This window comes from Megalopta genalis, chromosome 2 (genome assembly GCF_051020955.1).
Source record: "Megalopta genalis isolate 19385.01 chromosome 2, iyMegGena1_principal, whole genome shotgun sequence".
Lineage (NCBI taxonomy): Eukaryota > Metazoa > Arthropoda > Insecta > Hymenoptera > Halictidae > Megalopta > Megalopta genalis.
The window spans coordinates 38,806,261-38,826,262 of NC_135014.1; the positions used below are offsets into that span (position 1 = coordinate 38,806,261).

The following is a 20,002-nucleotide window of genomic DNA, read 5'->3' on the forward strand; positions in this document are numbered from 1 at the left end:
TTTGTCTGACATATTGATACATATTATGTATGTATAAATATGTTCGACCTTAATCGTACCCTATGTGCGATTTCGCGGTTAGGTTTAAGATCAGTTTACTCAGACTGCTTTGTTTCTCTCGAACATAATAGGAAAAGTTCGATGTTCCATTGTAGTGACCTAAATGTTTTCGATCATAAAGTTTGAGAAATAATCTTACCAGATATCCTTCTTTCCCAGTCTGAAAACATAATCGTGAAACTTTAATAATAAAAGTAGAAAAATTCATTTTCCATGTTGTCTAGATGAAATTCATCTGATTTAAATAAATGATGCAGGATTTAAAAAACAATACAAATAAATCCTGCAACGATTAGACCAATTTACACACATGGCTTTTTTGCAATAATATTCTATAAAAACATGCATCTCTGTAATATTCGCTGTCAATTTATTACTTTGCACTTCCAATTCGATTTCTGAGTTTATATTCTTTTTAAGCGAGTATCTTATATGATTTTTAAAATTCTGACCACTCCTGAAAACTCGAATGTAATTATTAGACTGCGGATTGTTATATTCTACTTCCATTATAACAAATAGGAGTTAAAAATTCTCGAAACACATTAGTTTCCAATATTCAATTGCAATATTCTTATAATTATTTATTTATTATTTCAATAATTTCGCGTTACTAAAATAATTATTGATATTTAATTAAATTAAATAAAGATTGCTTTTTCTATTATGTATTAATAAAAACAAAATAAAAATTCATCGTTTAAGTATTTATCAGTAATAAATGCAAACAAAATAGTGTGCTTGTAAATTGTATAATTTAGAAATTTTTATTTTAATCTAAAGCAGTGAAAATATTAAAATAAGCTAAGAATGTCGATATATCAATTCGAACTTATTAGAATTATAAAGGAAAGGAAAAATTCGTGTTTGGCTCTTATGTCTTGCAATTTAAGCATAAGTTGCTATGGATTTGAGAGTGCACGATGATTTTTAAAAGTTCAGTCGAGAAATGAAATTTTTCGTACGATGATGTCTTTTAAAGGTGAACGACTGAAGTTCAAGTTTTTAAAGGCCAGTTACTTTCTCGATATTACCTGAACCTCGAATGGAGAGCTGAAAATATGGCGGATGCAATTAATGAGGAATTCCGTGATATCGCAAGTAGCTGTGTAACAAAACGGTTATAATATAGCAGTCTCTATATTAACGAATATTATCGAAAGCATTGGAAATATTTTTCTGAAAAAAAAAATTTTCCCTTTATAATTCCCATTCATTCTAGTTTTTAACGAAATTCTCATTTTATTGTACTACGTAATCGCATAAATGTAAAATATCGTTCGTTAATAATTAAGCATACAAATAAATAAACCATATGTATTTAACACGTTATTTTATATGTTAGTATGTTACTTAAAAATCTTCTCGTCGTTGAATGTAGACAAATATTTTTTTTTCGAACCTTCTTTAATGTACATTTTTCAAAAAATATTTTTTTAAGATACTAGATTGAAATTTTTTAAATTGACAATTGTCTGATGCAATAAATATGGCCATTCGCGTGATAATGTTGATTTCTCGTTGGTGTCAATCACAGTATTTGATTAATGTTTGTGGTACACCACGTATAGTACAACATACCAAGTCAGTAAATACTTGATCGTCCTAATGAAAGTGTCAATTATGATGTAGAGGCAAGTATACAGGGTGTCTGACAAAAAGTAGTCTACGTAGATTTTTATCTATGTTATGATAATTTCTAATATATTTCGGATACAGTTTAAAGTGTACGAAAGACTAAATCTTTAATCATGTTTTTGACAATAAGCCACCATGAGACGTTTACCAATACATTAATATTTTCTCAGCACTCGGCTATAGGGCAAATCTTATTTATAAATGCTCCTATGCTGATAAATAGTTTAATAGATCTAACTTGTTTTGCACGAGTTCAAATGATTAAATATAGATTTCTTGTACCATCTTTGAATTTTGGAAAATTTTTGAATATTTATGAAAATTTTTATTATTATGAGGAACTTTTCGATTTAACATAAAAATCTTCCAAAAGTAGGTAAGTAGTAGTAGGTAATTTGATATACACATCGCATGAAGTTAATATCCACAGTACTAAAAGAGATAAAGTAGTACCTTTCTACCGATATTTCGAATATTTACTTTGAATTAATTTTAATACTTTCATGATTTTGGATGGATATATAAGTGGATCATTGCGTAAATTCTCATCTTCATACATAGTTTTACAAAAATTACAATTAAAGAAAAGTTTCCTTTGTCAACTAAAACATTACTTATTTTAAAAATAAAATAAAAATGTTATTAGACCTATTTATTCATACATTTCTTTGACTTTCAAAAATCCACAGGTTCAATCATAGGTATATGAATAAATTCAATGTGTTACATAAGAATTCAAATTGTCGGGTGACGTTCGGCTGGTATCGAACCTGTCTCTACAGATGAGTATTACTTTAGTCACCCATAATCAAAACATTGATTTAACAAGCAACTCTGTTACTATTTTGGAATTGAATTTAAAAATTCATATTTGCTTTGAACACTCATTATTAGACTACAGATTTTATACATTTTTGTCAAAAGTAACTAGATCAAATAGAAAGCAGTAAAAACAAAAAAATTCTTAATACTTTGACTGGCACGCCAACAATTTCGAAAATTAAATAATTTAATATTTAGTATTTAATATTTAATAAATTAAATAATTAAGATAAGACGTTTATAAGATTCTTACGTTCTGCGAATCCTAATCAAATTGGGAACATATAATAGATCACGTAAATCTCTTTGATTACGCTTATCTTATAGATCTTATTGATGATTTGTTAGAAAATATTTACTGTTTATAAAAATCTGCAGTCTACTTATTATACTACACACAGAGAAAATAATATCAAATATAGCCTATTTGAACTATGCTAACGTTTATTCCAAGATAGCATATGCTAGTTACTTCGAAGTCACGTACAAAATAAAATAATTATTTTTTAATATAAAATTTGTATCAGAGAGTTCATATACGTATGAATTAGAATAAATATAGAAATAGTGCAGAAATAGAATTGATATAGAACCTCAATTACCATAACTAATGTGGTAAACATGAATGAACGCATAATAGAATAGTTACTTAAATAAATTGTTGAATTAAATCCTTATTAATGAGTCAAATAAATAGTGTCGTACACAAAATGCTTTGTACATGAACAACCTGTTTGAGTAATAAAGAATTCAGTTACTGTGAAGGATCGGATAATCGAGGTTCGATTGTATCTGAATATCCGAAACTAGTAATAATAAAGGATTTATTATTTACAAGAATCTGTTAACTTTGTCCTCAGAAGTAAAATTCGATATCAATCGCTCCTCGCAAGAGTTAAATTGAATATCAATTTCCTTGTGCGCATGATGATGTACAAACCCGTATCTCCATTAAACAGTATATTTATTTCATAAAATCTTTCTGTGTCAGTTTCAGATTGTATTTTATAGGAATTGTGAATTGTGATATTTGCTAGTGAATATACACAAAAATCCAACATTTTTTCAACAAGCACACGAATATGTTTCTACGATAAATGAAAAGCACGGCAGAACCTCGCTGTGAATCACTTTTTCCCAAATTCGTTACATTCCATATTATATAAACATTTCTTTAAGATTTAATCGTATATGATTTAGACCTATAAATATGTACACAAATAGGTTCAGTGTAGAGATAATAATATATAACAAAATTATTACATGAGAATATATATACGTATATAAATAAAATAATTTAAAGCGTCACGTATTCAACACAATTTATTGTACAAATCAGTAAAGATTTGTAAATAACTGTTGTATTATCGGGTCATCAATAATTCTACAATCAGTTCATACAATCGAGATTTTTACTGTACCATGAAATTTTTAAACGAAAAATGCGATACAAAAATATTCAACGACCTCCTATCTCATTCTCTCTTTCTCTCTATTTCTCTCTCCCTCTTTCTTTACTGTCTCGATCGTTCTCCCCCTCCCATTTGGGCCAAACAAGCTTCGGATAAAAATAAAAAGCTTAAGAACGTTTAAAGCCGATAAAAATTAAATTGGTAATAACCGAAACTCGAGTTTCCAGTTCCGAGGTTCGACCAATCAGTAAAACTCTCTATTGACCTCCCCGGATTCCGACACGGCGCATGCAGATAGCGTGTACTCACCTGTAGAGATGAAATGCACGGCGGAACGTTCGGAAAAACGGGCACTAAACCTCGTAGCTTTGACGAACGCGGCTCGTTGACTGAACTCGCTCACGATTCAAGCACAGAAAGTCGTTGCACAAGCGCGCGCAACTACATATATGTATGTATACTGTGTCTCTCCCCTCGATTTTCCGTTGCAGAAAAACAACGCAGAAAAAATCATGCGCTAATCAAAAAGATATTGGGTACCATCGAAATACCTAAAATGACACCCAACGTCGGCAGTGGGAAATTTTCATTATTCTTCGTGGACGGTACACACAGACACTTTAACGCGCATACTTTTTTCTGAGCTACTACACGAAAACAAAGTGGAAAGAACAATCGGTTTCTTTTTTATTTTAGTCGTGTATTGAATTTTAGACGAAATATTAGGCTAGTGCGTGTGAAATAGAATTTTTCTAAAATGACGAGAACTGATCTTTCTGATCTTGCTAAGATCGTAGAAAGATGAAGTATTAAATGATAAACAAAATAAAATAATTAAAAATGTGATGTGTTTTGTTCGATAAATATAAAGTTGAGAACGCCTGATAACAAACCAAAGGCACAGCAACTGATCACCCCACAGAAGATTATTGCAAATTTTCATCTTATTATTGATATGAAATAATAAAATAATGAATATGATATAATGAAAGTGTGCAATCAATTATTCTGATTGACTATATCCTCTACATTATCGATTCTAAGTCGTTTGAAAAATTTATTAGTTTTTCTTATATTCGTAGGAAATCGTCTTTTATTAAAGTTCAAAGTCCATAAAGTGCAAACTTATTATTATTAGATCACGGATATTGATGCATTTATGACATGTACAGATTTTACCAATCCGAGAAAACGTACAAATTAACAAGATCTAATAACATTTTTATTTTATTTTTACAATGAACAATCGACCAGTTAACGAAGGAAACTCTCCTCTAATTCTAATTCTTGTAAAATGACGTTTAAAGTAAGAATTTTCATAAAGATCCGCAGTCTCTAATTATTAGTTTGAAACGAGATTCGTTTTGTTCGCGTTTCACACATAAAATAAAATGATTTCAATACAACTGTATTTAGAATTTCCTTTTAGCATCTTCGAACGGTTTCAAGGCTGCGTTTGTTAAATATCCGACAGAATAGCATAACACAACTTTCGTAATTCTACGTAATCGAAGAGCTGATACATGAAAAGGATATGACACGGATAAGTGGCAATATGTGAATCTGAATGTCATTATTGTCAGAGCCTGAAAAGACTGTGTGATTACCCATGCCTAAACTGCAGATGGGAAATACCATGCTTCCCCTGTTTCATTAGCAACCCTCTAAGTGTAAAGGGAGAATCAACATCAAAGTCTATTCAGGTAGGGTGAACACAAAGATTAGTGGGTGAAAACGACGACGCGTGTTCCTAAAAACTCGTAGTTTCTAACGAAAAAGAAAAAGTAAAAGTGAATAATAAAATTAAAGTCAATCTATATATAGCGTTAAAATATAAGCCTAAATTTGAAGAATGAAATTGATTTATAATTACTAGACTGCGAATTTTATGCATTCGTGACAAAAATTGATGGGTGTAATTTGAAACGATAAGAAGACTAAAATAATTTAAGAGTGTCAAAATAATCGTTATGTTTATTGATTACTGCAAATTATTAAAAAGTTTAAGTATAGCTTGTAATGTTTCGAATTACGGTTTATAGAAAGATCAAACATATTTGTGGATATACAATTAACATCTCTTTTATGTATGATGAGTTTTACCATTACATTTGAATTTATTAAATTTCCTGCTTAAATATATGAATAATTATAATAATAAACGTTTCGTTGAATCGAATAATTTTTGTCAGTGTTTGTTCAATTCTGATACATTCTTGATACGCTTAATCGTTACACTGACACATTGTTACGTTACACCTCATGTGAGTATGCTTATGCTATGCAATTCTATTCTTCTTCAAGGCAATAATATGTATACTTCATCTTTTTCATCATTAGACTCGCTATTTCTTTTCTTATATCTGTTGAAAGAGTTCTTTTCTTTCGATTTCTGCTCCATACTTCTTTTCATTCTTTTCTCTTATTTTTATTTACCTTTTGTTATAATCTGCTCTCTTTCATACTTTTCATCCTTTTTTTCTGTTACTTTTCTTTATGTTTTCACACGATCTTTTCTCTTTTCATAAACACTATAGCCATTTTAATCCCTCTTTTAGACCTACTTAAGAAAAGAGAAGCGGAGAAAGTGTTACAACCGACCCCGAGCACCGATTTATAATCATCCCTGACTATGATTTCTAACATGAATTATAAACTCGGACTAACGAGACGCTTGAAAGTGCTCAGTAATGATCAATATCACGCTATAAAGAGTAAATTTTATAACTGAAAGAAAGAAGAACATACTTGTAAGTAGAGTATGTATGCTATCATTTCAAGTTGACAGAAACAAATTACTCTAGTGTATCCAAAAGTTATTTTGTTTTTTACACATATGTATTTCGTATTTATAATGTTAGAAGATAGATGTGCGTGTTCCCAGTGTCGTTTTTCATTATAACATCAAAAATTTGTAACGATATTTTCTGTAAGTTTTGAGAAATTTAATTACTCTATTAAATATGTAACAGTTTAACTTTGATAAAACTAAATAAGATACTAATCCTTATCGTTAAAGATTATACATATATATACATATAATCAACGTAGAGACATTCAGCATATTTATGATGACATTTCATTTTATAGATATTATGTCAATAATCATGTCAATACATGACTAAATTGCAAATTTTTGGTGTAAAATAATAATATTCTGCATTGATTGCAAAATACAGAAGCTACATTTGCCGCAAAAATTGAGAAACATGTATTTTCTTGGGTGCAGTAAAGTTTCTTAACATAAGATAGAAATTTGTATTGTGTCAATGAAAATATTACTTTTATACTAATATAGTGTTTTAATCTTTAAATATAACAATATTTCAATATAATGTGTGGGGGGTTTAAAATGGTTTAGTTAGACGTGATGTATAGATGGACGAATAGAAAAGCGTTTTTAACACTTCGATCGATCAATACAAAATACTACATTGCCTGCGCTAATTGGAAACTTCAAAATCGCTTTGGTAAACGCCACATTTGAGCCAGTAATTGCATCGGTAGTTGATCGAAATGTTGTGAATAGAATGTTTGAACTTTGCCATGAAAGCAATCAATGATTTCACTTCAGTATCGAGTGAAAAGTTAAACACGCAGAGGTCGCACTTTCGTTGTACTGAAATTGTCGAATCCGAGCTTTCCCTGAATTAACTGACATTGATTAACAACTGTACGTATAGATATTTATGATATACGTCGACCAAAATTTCTAGATACTAGACTAATTACATAAATGAATACAGTGATTTTACTTCAAAAATATTCTGGTTTTGAATGTCATTTTTTAAGCAGTTTTTAGGAACTTTTTTTCAATGCATCAAATTTTTGTACATACATTTATGAGTATTTAAAGTACACAATAAATTTTTTTATTTCAGGCTTTCTATTAATTTAAAACAAAAAATCTTTCTTTTTAGTCTAAGTCTGCCTATGGCCTGAATCAAAATTGTTTAGTAATCTGAATTATTTACAAATTTGCGACATTTTGAGTAAAAATTATCGATCTTTTTTATTGTTTTCATCTTTGGTTTGCTAAGAAGATAAGAAAAAAACGACTAATGAAACTAGCAATTTTGAGTTAAGTAATCAACTAGAACTTTTAAAATATCGTGTCAACTGTTCCCAAAAAAATAGGTTTCAAGAAAAGCGTACTATTACTAATACCAACAAATCGTTCTAGACACATGTTTCAGAATTCTTATACTTGAGAAAAATGCAAAAAGTTGATTTTTTGGAAGTTCAAAGCCAAAATTCCCCCTTAATTACCGAAATAAACAAAAAGGAAACAATGACATCCTAAGCGGCATATTGACAAAAGCCGAAATTCATTTGAATCAGCCGAACACTGTCAAATATTTCCTGTATCTACTTTTAGATCAAAATAAAAACAGACCTGAAGCTATTATTGAACACACGAGCGGATGTAAAGTTGGTGAACGGGTTATCGGTCGATGTTCTCGCGTAACAGTAATTTTATGGTTTTTTGAATATGCTCGACATCGATAGACGACAAACTTATCTATCGAATTTCTAAATGACTATTTTGTTATCATGAATTGTCATCTAAAAAAGAAAATATAAAAACACTTCAACTGAATCATTTCTGCGGACATCAATAATTGGACGACTCAGAAGCCAATCGGTGTAAAAATCCACTAACTTTAAAATTGACATAATGTAGCTGTAAAAAAATAACAATGTCATTAGTAATGCAAAGCACAATTTTTAAAGAAACAAATTTTTTCAAGAAATAAAAAGAAATATCAATGTTTTTTTAGAGAAGTCAAATTAATTTAATTAATTAATTTAGTAATTCCGTAGTAAATATAAATGCTGCTATCCATTGTTAATTTATGAAAAAATAGACTGTATTGATTTATCGACCGAAAGATTCTATGATAAAGATGTGTTTGTACTGTGTATATAATACAATTATACATTTCATGCTTCGTAAACAATATAAAAACATGATCTGTTCAATTTGTCGTACGCAAGAAGATTCAAAATCGATTGATTTGTATCGGTCTCCTTTATAATTTCGTGTAAATTCACGTGAGAGATGAATCCATTCAATATGTATGGTACAGACAAATAAACTTTTAAATCAGAACAAGCATTGTTGTGCTGTTATAACTTTAATAAAATAAAGTGCAATTCTGCCGAGATGCTTTCCGATTCATTAAGCGTTTAATATGCGTGTTGCTCCTCTGTGCCTGTACCTCTAGAAAATTTCCCTTTCCTAAACAGAAACTTTTCGAGGTATGTTTCTGGAATTGCAATTAATTTTACATACTCTCCTATATATGCGGAACATACAGATTCCACAGACCCTCGTCATGCACATTCTACCTCTAGGTATCGCATCGCACACTATACGTAAGCATAACTGTTCTTTCTTCAGAGTATGAGAGTACAAGACAGACAGTATGTACACCTGCCGTTAAAATTCCTTCGTTGACAATAAAGTTTGTACAACCAATAATAGCAGAATGTTCATGAAAGTGTTATATTTTAGAGTATTCTCAAAATATGAAGAATTAAAAAAAGGTTTTTCGTTATAAATAATAACCATAACTCATGCACCGACTTTTATTTGAAGGATCAAGTGATTTTTCTCCAAATTATTTCATTATTGTACTTAACTATCTAATTCAGTAATCTTTCATTTTGTTTCGTATTCAAATAAATGTAATAATAATAATTGTTCAAACAATATCTGATAGAAATATTTCAAAAGTACAGTATTTTAGAGCACAATATTTTAAAATACATAGTACTATCATATTATATCTCTTGATCGTTTCACGTTTAAATTTTCAACATAGTACTTCGTGTAATATATTATTAACTGAAGATTTATTTAGCGTGGCCAATGCACTCTTTTTTAAGACTTTTTTTAAAACCTTTTTAAGAGCAATGTTAAAGATGTTGAAATTAAGATCGTCATATTAAATATTATATACTTTAATATTTTATTATATACTCTACATTACTCTATCGAAAAATTATTAATATTCACAAAAAATAAGTTAGGAACAATACTTAGATTAATAGTGTCTGATTTTCCATTTTGAACATTGCGTGTTTGAAAACATATTCAAATTCAACGACCTCAGAAATATAAAAGTATCGATTTTCATAAAAATTGTATGATGTTACCACTGTGCGATATTAGAAAATGGAAGAAGAAGCGAAAAAAGAGAAGTATTGTAATTAAGACCTGTTATTGAGAGGTGTGTTCACTGATTTATCTACCTTCTCCATCAGCTGATCGCTCGAGCTGTCGTCTATCACGGGTCTCTTACGAATGGTAAGTTACCATCCATGTTCCCCTCATGACTTTATGATTTAATAATGACAATAATCAATTACTTGGCACGCGCTGTTTACTAAAGGTGAGGCTGCATTTATGATGTTCAAATATATTGATGTAGGAGCTGTTCATTAGTATGAACACGTATAACTTTCGATTCCAAGCATATATTCGAAAGCAATTTTTTGCATATGGCTGTTATGATGTTGCTACCACGTAAATTTCAAAGCACATTGGCAACTGCAATATATACAGAATCAATACAAACTAAATTTACTTCTACCGATTTTAAAAAAAGAAAATAAACCAACTTCTACTGTAAGAAGGATGAAATAATTGTTTTTGAAAATAGAAACAAAATTAAATATCAGTGAACTGATAAAATCGATTTCTTCAGATCTTCAGTTTTATGATGAATTACTTCACCCCTAAATTGGATTGTTATTAAGTAGTTACTAAAAGTGTTTTTTTTTACAATACGTACACATTAGTGTTTTGACGAATATGTATTAATTACAGGATGATTAGGGTGACACGTTCAATTCAATGCGACTTTGTTAAAATATAATTATATATATTTGCATCATTCTTCCTTGACATTATAGTAATATAATTGACCAGTACTGTATACATTTCTAACGTCATTTTCTTATTTGTTAAGGAATGAAATACTTAACGTTGACTACTCGGAACCATTTGTACTTTAACAATAGCGTATTTACATTCCGTCCTTCTCATATTCGACATTTCCTGTTTCTTTTTGTTAACAAAAGAGTGTATAATATATTTTTATACGTTATAATATATCGTGCACCCGAAGAAGGTATTCCAGCATCCCTTACATTATATATACATTGCTATTATATATTAATACATTCGTGATACACATTTAACAGAAAATGTTTCGGTACTCGGTTAACTTATGCAATATTGTTCCTTTAAACTGGAAAGAACTGACGTTGGAACAATGTTTCAATTTGGTTCATTAAAATAGGATGAAATAGATCGCTAATAATGTGAATTATTATGTTTAGTGAAAATATTGTCAATATAATTAAAATATAAAACTCTCGTACATATAGTGGAGTTACTTGAAAGTTTGTAAAAGGTTTCATAACGTCAGAGAAAGTGGTAACACAAAAAATAATAAAAACAAATTTTTGATTCAAAACAAGTAAGCATGACAGGAAGAGACGAAACAGAAAGGAGGAAGGGCAGCAACAATGAAAATAACAAGATCGATATTCGAAGTAAATTGATAAAGCCCGAATGGACAAAAGCACTGTCTGTTGAAGAATGTAGATCTAGTAAAACAAAAAGAAGTTGGTATACCAACACAAATATACATATCACAAATTCGATGCTAGGAACTCAAACTCAAAAACAAAAAGAGACATGACGTCTGAACAAAAGAAGATAAGTTTGCACGTGAAAGAAGAAAAAGTACAAACAAACACGTAAATATGTACTAAGTAATTTAAAAACAAAAAAAGTAAGAAGTACAAGTGTAAGTAGATTACTAAGAACAACAATCGATAATATTTGAAAAGATGAAGAAATTTTGGGAAAAACTAGTTTTTAGAATAAGCAAAATTCTATGAGCAATTAATATAACAATCTAAACGTCATATTTCCAAGCTGCTGACTTGTACAAAGAGCAGATAAGGTAGAAGTAGAGAAGAAAAAGAAAAATGGCGACATTCAAAATAGGACTTCAAAATAGGACTTTAAAACATTGCCAGATTACAAAGAAAGATAGACAATTTAAGAGTTTTTAAAAGCTAAATCTTATATAACGAAGAGACTAGAAAATTTGACAAAAGAGAAAAGAGTACCACCTGAAACATAACACTACAATTTTAATGAAATTCAAAGTAGGACAGGTAATATTAGACAGGTGTTTGTTATATAATTACTATGAACTCTAGAACTACCTAGCTCTAATAGCGTTCAATGTATATTTCCTTTTAAAAATAACAAGACCGCACTTATCAAGACATTGTACAATTTTTATTGCAAAATATGCCCGAATAAATAAATACATGTATTAATTGGTAGTCTAGCGTAAAGTCGATACAATAAATCAATTTCTAAAGATTAGACAATTTGATGTCTTGTGCTCACAAATTCCGATATGACACATGCTGGTATGTGTCTGTATATGTCAATCATATTCTTTGCAAGTTTTCTTATTGTAATATTAAATGCTTCAAATATGGAGAATAAAGGAGATAGAGCAACTGGAATATGGAAGAGAAATGTATAAAATATACATGCAACCAAATTTTGTAAAAAAAAAGCAAAAACAAGAAAATAGAAATTGAAATAATGAAAATTTTTAAACAGTACCGAAATATATGGAAGAATATGATACGGAATATAATAAAACATGCATATATTTATTGTGTTATAATTGAAGGGACTAGAAAAAACTAACTTCATTGTCAGATGCAGACATGAAGAAACAAACAATCAAACCGAAAATCTAAAAACAGTATATATAACAAAGATTGGAAACGCTACACAACACAGTTAAAAAATAATACGAGTGTATAAACAAGCAGCATGGTACTGTGAAGATTGCAAAGATTTGAAACGAGAAAGAAAAAATGCGCAAAGGATTACAAAAGTTTCGAGAACGATGAAAACAAACGAAAGCACTGTAAAGCTTGTAAAATTAGTATCAATGAAATAGTTACATGCAAACCTTCATTCTAACGCAGAAAGATGCAAAAAATAAACATTTACCACTACTTCGAAGTCAGTTTTCTCAAATAAAATAGTTTTTATTTTAATCAATATGTTTGTTCAGTAAATATATTCTTGTTCGGAAAATAACTTTGTAATTTGATTACATAATTTACATAACTGTCGAATCATTGTCGACGAATGTAGGATATATTCGTACATTGAACAGTATTATCTCGTGATTTTACGAAGGAACAATATTTTATACAAACTTAATACACAAATCAGTTAACCATTCAATTTGATAGAAAATATCTTATCAAGAAACTTTTCAATTCCTTTTCATTGTGTCGCAATTTATAGTTTCCAATTCCTTACAAAACGGAAAGAAGTGTTCACACATGATACAGCATACGTGTCTATTTAGAATTATTGCTGCTGACCATATGCTGTCTATTCTTCGCTTTCCTCTGCGTCTAAAATACTCTTGAAACAAAATGGTTGGAAAGGATAGCCCTGGCCTTCGTAGAATTTGCTCATAAACTCCACCCTAAAAGACATTATTTATAATCGTTAACAAGTCAAACAAGTATTACTTGTTACTACAAGATATTTTGCTATAGAATGACTATTTCTGATATATTCAGTTCAATGAATTAATATATTGTAATATGTGTATATGAAAATTGACACCATATTTCTCACACAGCACATTAACCCTTTCTGTGCTGACCAAAATGAAAAATAAAACAGAAGAAATTTTTCTTCTTTTCACTTTTTCTATTATTTATATTCATACTATAAATCATATAATGATCATGGTAAATCAAATTTTCCATAAATACCACAAGAGAAACAATGTGAATTTTTCCCTTACCACGTAAGGACTATACATTTAAACGGTTAAAACCACAGTAATAACACCGTTTCTTATTCTCATTCATATCCCACGATTATGTAACTAAATGCGAGTTTACACAATTCACGATTTAAAATATAATTTTGTAGATTTTTGGCCATAATTTGATGCTCAAAATTCTACATGTATAAAAGATTATGAGTGGCCCACACTATGAGCCCTGAAAACAATTTAAAAAACCGCAAAGGATGCATTTAACATGAAAAAATAATCTTAAACATCGAAATGTTAAATAATGCTTCGGCATAAATGTTAATTATTCGATTGCATGTATGTAGGATGCATTTAACATGAAAAAATAATCTTAAACATCGAAATGTTAAATGCTTCGGCATAAATGTTAATTATTCGATTGTATGTATGCCTACTCACCAATGAAGTCGGAGGGTATGAAGGAAAGCAGACAACCCCTCCATCATAACCAAAATAGCGAGGGTGAAGAACGCCCAGGCAGCGAAAGAAAAGAATAAGACTATGCTGAATACATAATTGTTCTCTTCAGCCCCGAGACCTTGTCTCAGAACCATAGACCACAATACTTCTGACAACTGTCCGTGGGCTAGCGACAAGGCCCACAAACGTAAATAAGAGGCAGTGTGCGATATCGTCGAAAGAACATATTCTATAGTGTGAATGCTTTGATGGATCATAAGTTCTCCGAATGAATCTTCCTCATGTTTAGTACCACTTGCAGCCGTTTCACTGGTTGATGTTAGTGTTTGTGTAGGATCCGACTGCAACTCGATGTCCTGAGTAGTTCCGTTGCTCTGAAAAGATCGAATCAATTGATTATACTAATGAAAAAGAAACTTATCATTATTCTATACTGTCAATTAGTGAAATGGTGTATATTAACTTTCCCGCATTTAAAAGAAATATTCAGTACCTGCAGGGAAAGTGCTTTATCTGTTAACAACAAACGGAATCAGATACAAAATACTTTGACGCAGTCTGGAGACTCTAATTGAAAGGTATGCAAATGCACGAAGGAAAATAAAGCCCCGACTATCTCTCAGCCGTTCGATAAAACAAATTCATTTGAGTTTATCAAACCCCATATAAATAATGCAAGAACAGGAGAAAAGAAACTGGTTGAATAGAGAATTATATTTCTGGGTTTTTCTTGCAGCAAATTGCTTAGAATTTCGTTCTACTGTACAATCAGTGTGTACAGATGAAACATATTCATGTGCAAACAATAGTGGTATTTACCATACTAGTTTGTTTTATGTTTGTTGTGTATACTTCAAAATTGATGAAACACAAAACAGTGATGTTATTAGACAAATTTAACAGTTTAATTATATTACTTAGAACTCGTCAAGATAATTCAAGACCAGAATAAATATTTATGCAGTCCCTGCTTCTTGCAATTAATGCACATTATTTTTATTTTGCATAAATGGTAATTAGAGTTGTTGTAGTGACTACATCCGCATATAAACTGTGCTGGGTATTCAAACAAAACAATTCCATTGAAACCTTCGATTAACTTGAATATGTCTTGACTGGAGTTTATTTCAAGTCATTTAAGCATTTTTAGCCGAATTGCCAAAACAAGGTGAAACGGTCGAAATGTGATGTTCGCTCCGTGCCTAGACCCTTTAAGAACAGTGTTCTTTATTTTTTTAAATAACTCTTGACATTTCTGAACAGTTTTTCATATCTTCAATTTCGTTCCGCCTTGTTCTGCCTTGTTCCAGCTAATCGCAGGCTTGAGTAAGCTTGTTGGTTTGACTAACTAGTCTTCAATCGTCGTTTCGATACCTCTATGTCTAAGGCAGGCGTCTAATGGTAAATAGCCTCCGCGAGTCCTCTAACTTTTTCTCTAACCCTTCATCATATTCGCAGAAGAGTAAAGGGTCTAGACTTTCTCTCGCAATGTCAACATCTCAATGATCTGTTTAAGCACGAATATTACTGCTTTTATTATGTGTACTTACATGAATTATACCTCCTGATTTATTCCTCTTTGCAAACAGGAAGTAAACGGGTTTTCCGAAGAGCATCACCGGTATACATACTATAGCAATACCAATGCAGACGTATTGAATAATGGCCTGACCAGGGAACATATATTCATCACAGCCTGGTATTTTCGTATGACCTTGCAGTATCATATTGATGAACGTGATCAAAACGGATGGAGCACATCTTGAACTAAAACGTTTTTCACCTTAAAAAATATATATAATATATATAATATAAATAATATAATATATATAATATAAATAATATAATATATATAATATAAATATATATAATGACATAACCATATGAAAGGCCCGAATGAATCAGTGTTTTAAATATCACATTGAAGATTGTCGTAATACTGTAACTAATAATAATAATAAGCGTTCGCAACACGGTCATTAAAAAAGATTGTGAATTGAAAATCTAGTGGTACAGTGGGGGTTACGATATCACAGTAATATTGTGTATAAATGAATTAAGTGGGCTTGAAATACGCTGTTTACCTATTGTAGCACTATACAAGACCCATTTGACAAACATCAAAACCACGAGATAGAAGAACAACACAATAAGGAAAAGTAACTGCGGCAAGAATTCGAGGAATAAGCTTGGATACTTCTTGAAGTACCTGCAAAGAAACATAGTGATGAATGCATTCCTAAAACATGAAATGCAATAAGAAAGTAAATATATGAAATGAATTTAATTTTCGAATGAAAAGAATATAGTACGTGCCACTTGTTAACAAGACAAAGCGTACATACTAGGTATGCAATGAATTAAATTTTAATTAAGGCTAGAACTATCAAACCGGTCAAAATAATTAGCTTCTGTTTATTCTTTCATAGTTATTGTAATTATTGAAAAGTGTCTATGAGAAATGTTTTAATGAGCTTCATTATTAAAGTGCAAATTATAATAGAAATCATGCGAAGTTTGAGTAAATCAAATCTTGTGATCGTTATAAAACGACACACATTACTCAATATACAGTAATAATATATGAATGATCTTATAGGTCATTGACGTCTTGACGCAGACAACAACATCGAACTATAAAAAATAAACGTTAATGTGCAAAAGAATATCGATAATCTTGAAGAGATCATTAAAATGGCCTTGCTAGAACGATTCTTTGTTACCATCAGATGCGCGCTTCGAAGTTATTTAAATACCACTTTGTCATTTCTTCCCACCTTTCGCGGCAATGGAAATAACTTGGATGTTCAATTTAAGTGAATCACCCTGTATGTCAGGACCACCACAGTCAAAGTCGTGGTACAACCGGCCGAGTAGTGATTCCACATGCAAAAAATGATCCAAAAAAACGAGTAACATTTTCTTATTTAAATCTTTATTATCTTATCTTATCTTATTATCTCGTTTTCGAGAGAACTGAGTTTGAAGATGCGTCAAGTAGCTTCTTGTATGACGAGAAGTAGAATTGGTATTTAATGGTCAGACTCATCAATTCCTATTTAATTGTATTATTTTTGCAACCTAATTTTTCTCGAAAAAATGTTATTCTTCTTTCTCAACTTATTTTTGCATATACCACAATTTTGGGTACACCCTATATAATTTCTGTACGTCGTTTTTAATATCATTTTTTGTGTGAACGATTGACTCGAGAGCCATGATTCCTTTGAAATATTTGTTCTCCTCGATGGGTGCTAAAATTTTTGACCCTTCGACCTTAACTTTAAACGGGTGTATAATCCCGCTTTGGTGGTCGTAACACGTCATTTTGAAATCAAAGTCTATTTCAAGTCCAAAGAGGTTGAAAAAAAAATCTACCTATTATTCTAACGGTTCCATTATAATTGTTAAAATGCTGAAAGTTTTCGAAGCGATAAAAATAGTGTACACAATCTCAAAAAACTAAATTGTCCGAAAGTAAATACTTTGGAATGAGTAATTTGTAATTTACACGACCAAAAGTAGAGAATAAAACGTGTTGGACGAATTTGGACAAAACTTATGAAAGTTACATACAAGACGTTTAGGTGATTAATCAATTAATTTTTTCATAATCTGAAGTAAAGAAACTCACATAATGTTGCAGACGCTCATGCAGACGCCAAAAATCATGTGCACAACTCCAAAAATGATGGACAGCTTCATTTTGTAGGAGTTCAAGAATATAATTTTGTTCTGAGCTAATGCCCAAACTGGATCCACGCCCATAGGATATGGCGTTTGTTTATAACTGCTTTTATCGGCCGGATCCAATTGAAGAGAATGAAAATCTCTTATTGTTTGCGTATCGTACGGTATGGACCAACTACTTCCGAACAAGTTCATTGACTTTGAGAACAAGTCGTTGTAGATCACGCCGGTGTAAATAGAAAATATACCCATCAGAAGTACGATATAACGACCGGCAAAGAATATGTTCCAAATTTCCGACTTCGACTTCTGCGACATAAATTTCTTCTCCTTCAGTATCATAAACAGGGCAAACAAAGTCATAATTACACCTGTATTAAAAAGAAATATTCAACGTAAGTGTAAATCAACGATCTGGGCAACAATTTTCTAAATACTTCATTAAAAGTATGTTAAAGTAGAGGAGCACGCTTATCGAACATAAATATAAGAGTATAAATACAGTAATAAATATAATATAATACATTAAAGCTATATTAACTGATGCTCATTAATCTTTAGCTACCGATTATCTCATTTACGACGAAAGTATCCGATGCACTTGTCTGTTAATAAATACAACCTAGCATTACTTTGTTAAACCACTCAAGTGTTTATTAAATGTAGAATGGCCCGTCTAACTCTACTACGCGCAACACTTGGATAGTGATGCGCAACATGGACAACACGCGGGTCCATTTTGTCCCAGCATTTCTGAGGCATTATCTTTCTGGTTAGCTTCGTGGAATTAATTTAAATTGAAATGCAATGTAAATCGGTCGATCTCGCCAGCCTTCTAATTGCTAATTATTTTAACTAAGCTTTCTCTTCAAAAGGGGGTAATATCTTTTCAATGGGACAATAAAATTACGGTGACGAACATGACTTCGTGGTCATGTTTTCCGAGATTTTGCTAACATCGATGTTTTTTAAGTAACATTACTGTGTAAACTACACAACGATAGTGCTGAGGACTAAAATTTTTGCATATAATTAAATGGAGAAAATGAGCTGAAATTGGCTATAACCCGAAATTTAAAATACCTAAAAGATTTTTTCTTCGCAGACTATTGAACGGTTTAATTCTCGTTAAGGACACTTTCGATCCTGCTGTTGATCTCTACTTACCATGGCCGGCATCGCCGAACATGACGCTAAATAAGAAAGGAAAAGTGATGATTGTATAAAGGGCTGGGTTAACTTCACGATACGATGCCACACCGTACGCGTCAATTAGGTTTTGGAAACCTCTCGTGAACTTATTCGTCCTGTTAAACGTCGGTGGACTTTCGTCCGTGTAGATCACATTGAGGAAAGACGGCATGGTGCTACCGCAAATACGCTAAAGAAGATAAAACGTTAAAAAAAGGAAACAATTATCAACATTATTCCGATATTCAAACATGACCGAACTTTTCTTGAATGTACGAAACACTTTGGATAATCTCATTTAAAAACTAACCGATCCTTCATTCAGACAGTTTCTGACGATGTTCAAATCGGATATCGGTACCCAGCATTCTCCTATAAGACACTTTTTCGAAACATCCATGTTGAATAAATTCATCGTGTGGTAAATGGCTTTCATTTTCCTAACCATGATGGTCCAGTTTGGTAGCTCTTTGGCTACATTGCGTAGGACAAGTTGACGGTGGTCTCGTGTTTCATTTAGAATCTGAGACATAAGAGAAAATACATAAACAACGTTCGAATTACGTACGTACAGTAAGTATCATAAGAACCTAGACGTCTTATCGCTAAACATTGATATTCGAGGGAAGAGTGGTGTGGTAATGGAAATATACACAGTCTTCTTCATTACGTTTACATCCAGAAACTTTTAGTTTTATTTCAGTCACTGAATTACGTAGAAGATTTCGAGATGAGTGCAGCGTAGGGAGAAAGAGTTGAAGCGATGTTCTTATGTTTGCATCCAAAAGGATTGATACCTATGAGAGGCGCAACTAGAACTTGCGCAAGTCTCCCGCATTTATCAAGAAGGGTATAAAGCGACCAAAGTGCAAC

At 31.1% G+C, this 20,002-nt stretch overlaps 2 protein-coding genes across 5 annotated transcripts in view; both read right to left on the reverse strand.

Annotated features, from left to right (window-relative positions):
* The window catches only part of LOC117225262 (Suppressor of ER stress-induced death), a 61,588-nt gene extending 57,243 nt beyond the window's left edge, over positions 1 to 4,345 (reverse strand). Inside the window, exon 1 of the mRNA XM_033478660.2 lies at positions 4,242 to 4,345. The gene's annotated coding sequence lies outside the window, so the exon portion shown is untranslated. The remainder of the gene's footprint in view (positions 1 to 4,241) is intronic.
* An 8,664-nt stretch (positions 4,346 to 13,009) lies between these two features.
* The window catches only part of Vha100-2 (V-type ATPase subunit a family protein Vha100-2), a 57,690-nt gene continuing 50,697 nt past the window's right edge, over positions 13,010 to 20,002 (reverse strand). For 3 of the 4 annotated variants that reach the window (XM_076519326.1, XM_076519327.1, XM_076519328.1), the window contains exons 8-14: positions 19,440 to 19,652; positions 19,106 to 19,319; positions 17,883 to 18,309; positions 16,333 to 16,457; positions 15,799 to 16,031; positions 14,228 to 14,622; positions 13,010 to 13,486 (exon numbers count right to left, since the gene is read on the reverse strand). In XM_076519326.1, the coding sequence (XP_076375441.1) occupies positions 13,390 to 13,486; positions 14,228 to 14,622; positions 15,799 to 16,031; positions 16,333 to 16,457; positions 17,883 to 18,309; positions 19,106 to 19,319; positions 19,440 to 19,652 (1,704 nt within the window). In that variant the 3' untranslated portion in view covers positions 13,010 to 13,389. Of the gene's footprint in view, positions 13,487 to 14,227; positions 14,623 to 15,798; positions 16,033 to 16,332; positions 16,458 to 17,882; positions 18,310 to 19,105; positions 19,320 to 19,439; positions 19,653 to 20,002 lie in introns of all 4 variants that reach the window. The other variant, XM_076519329.1, reaches the window with a different exon arrangement.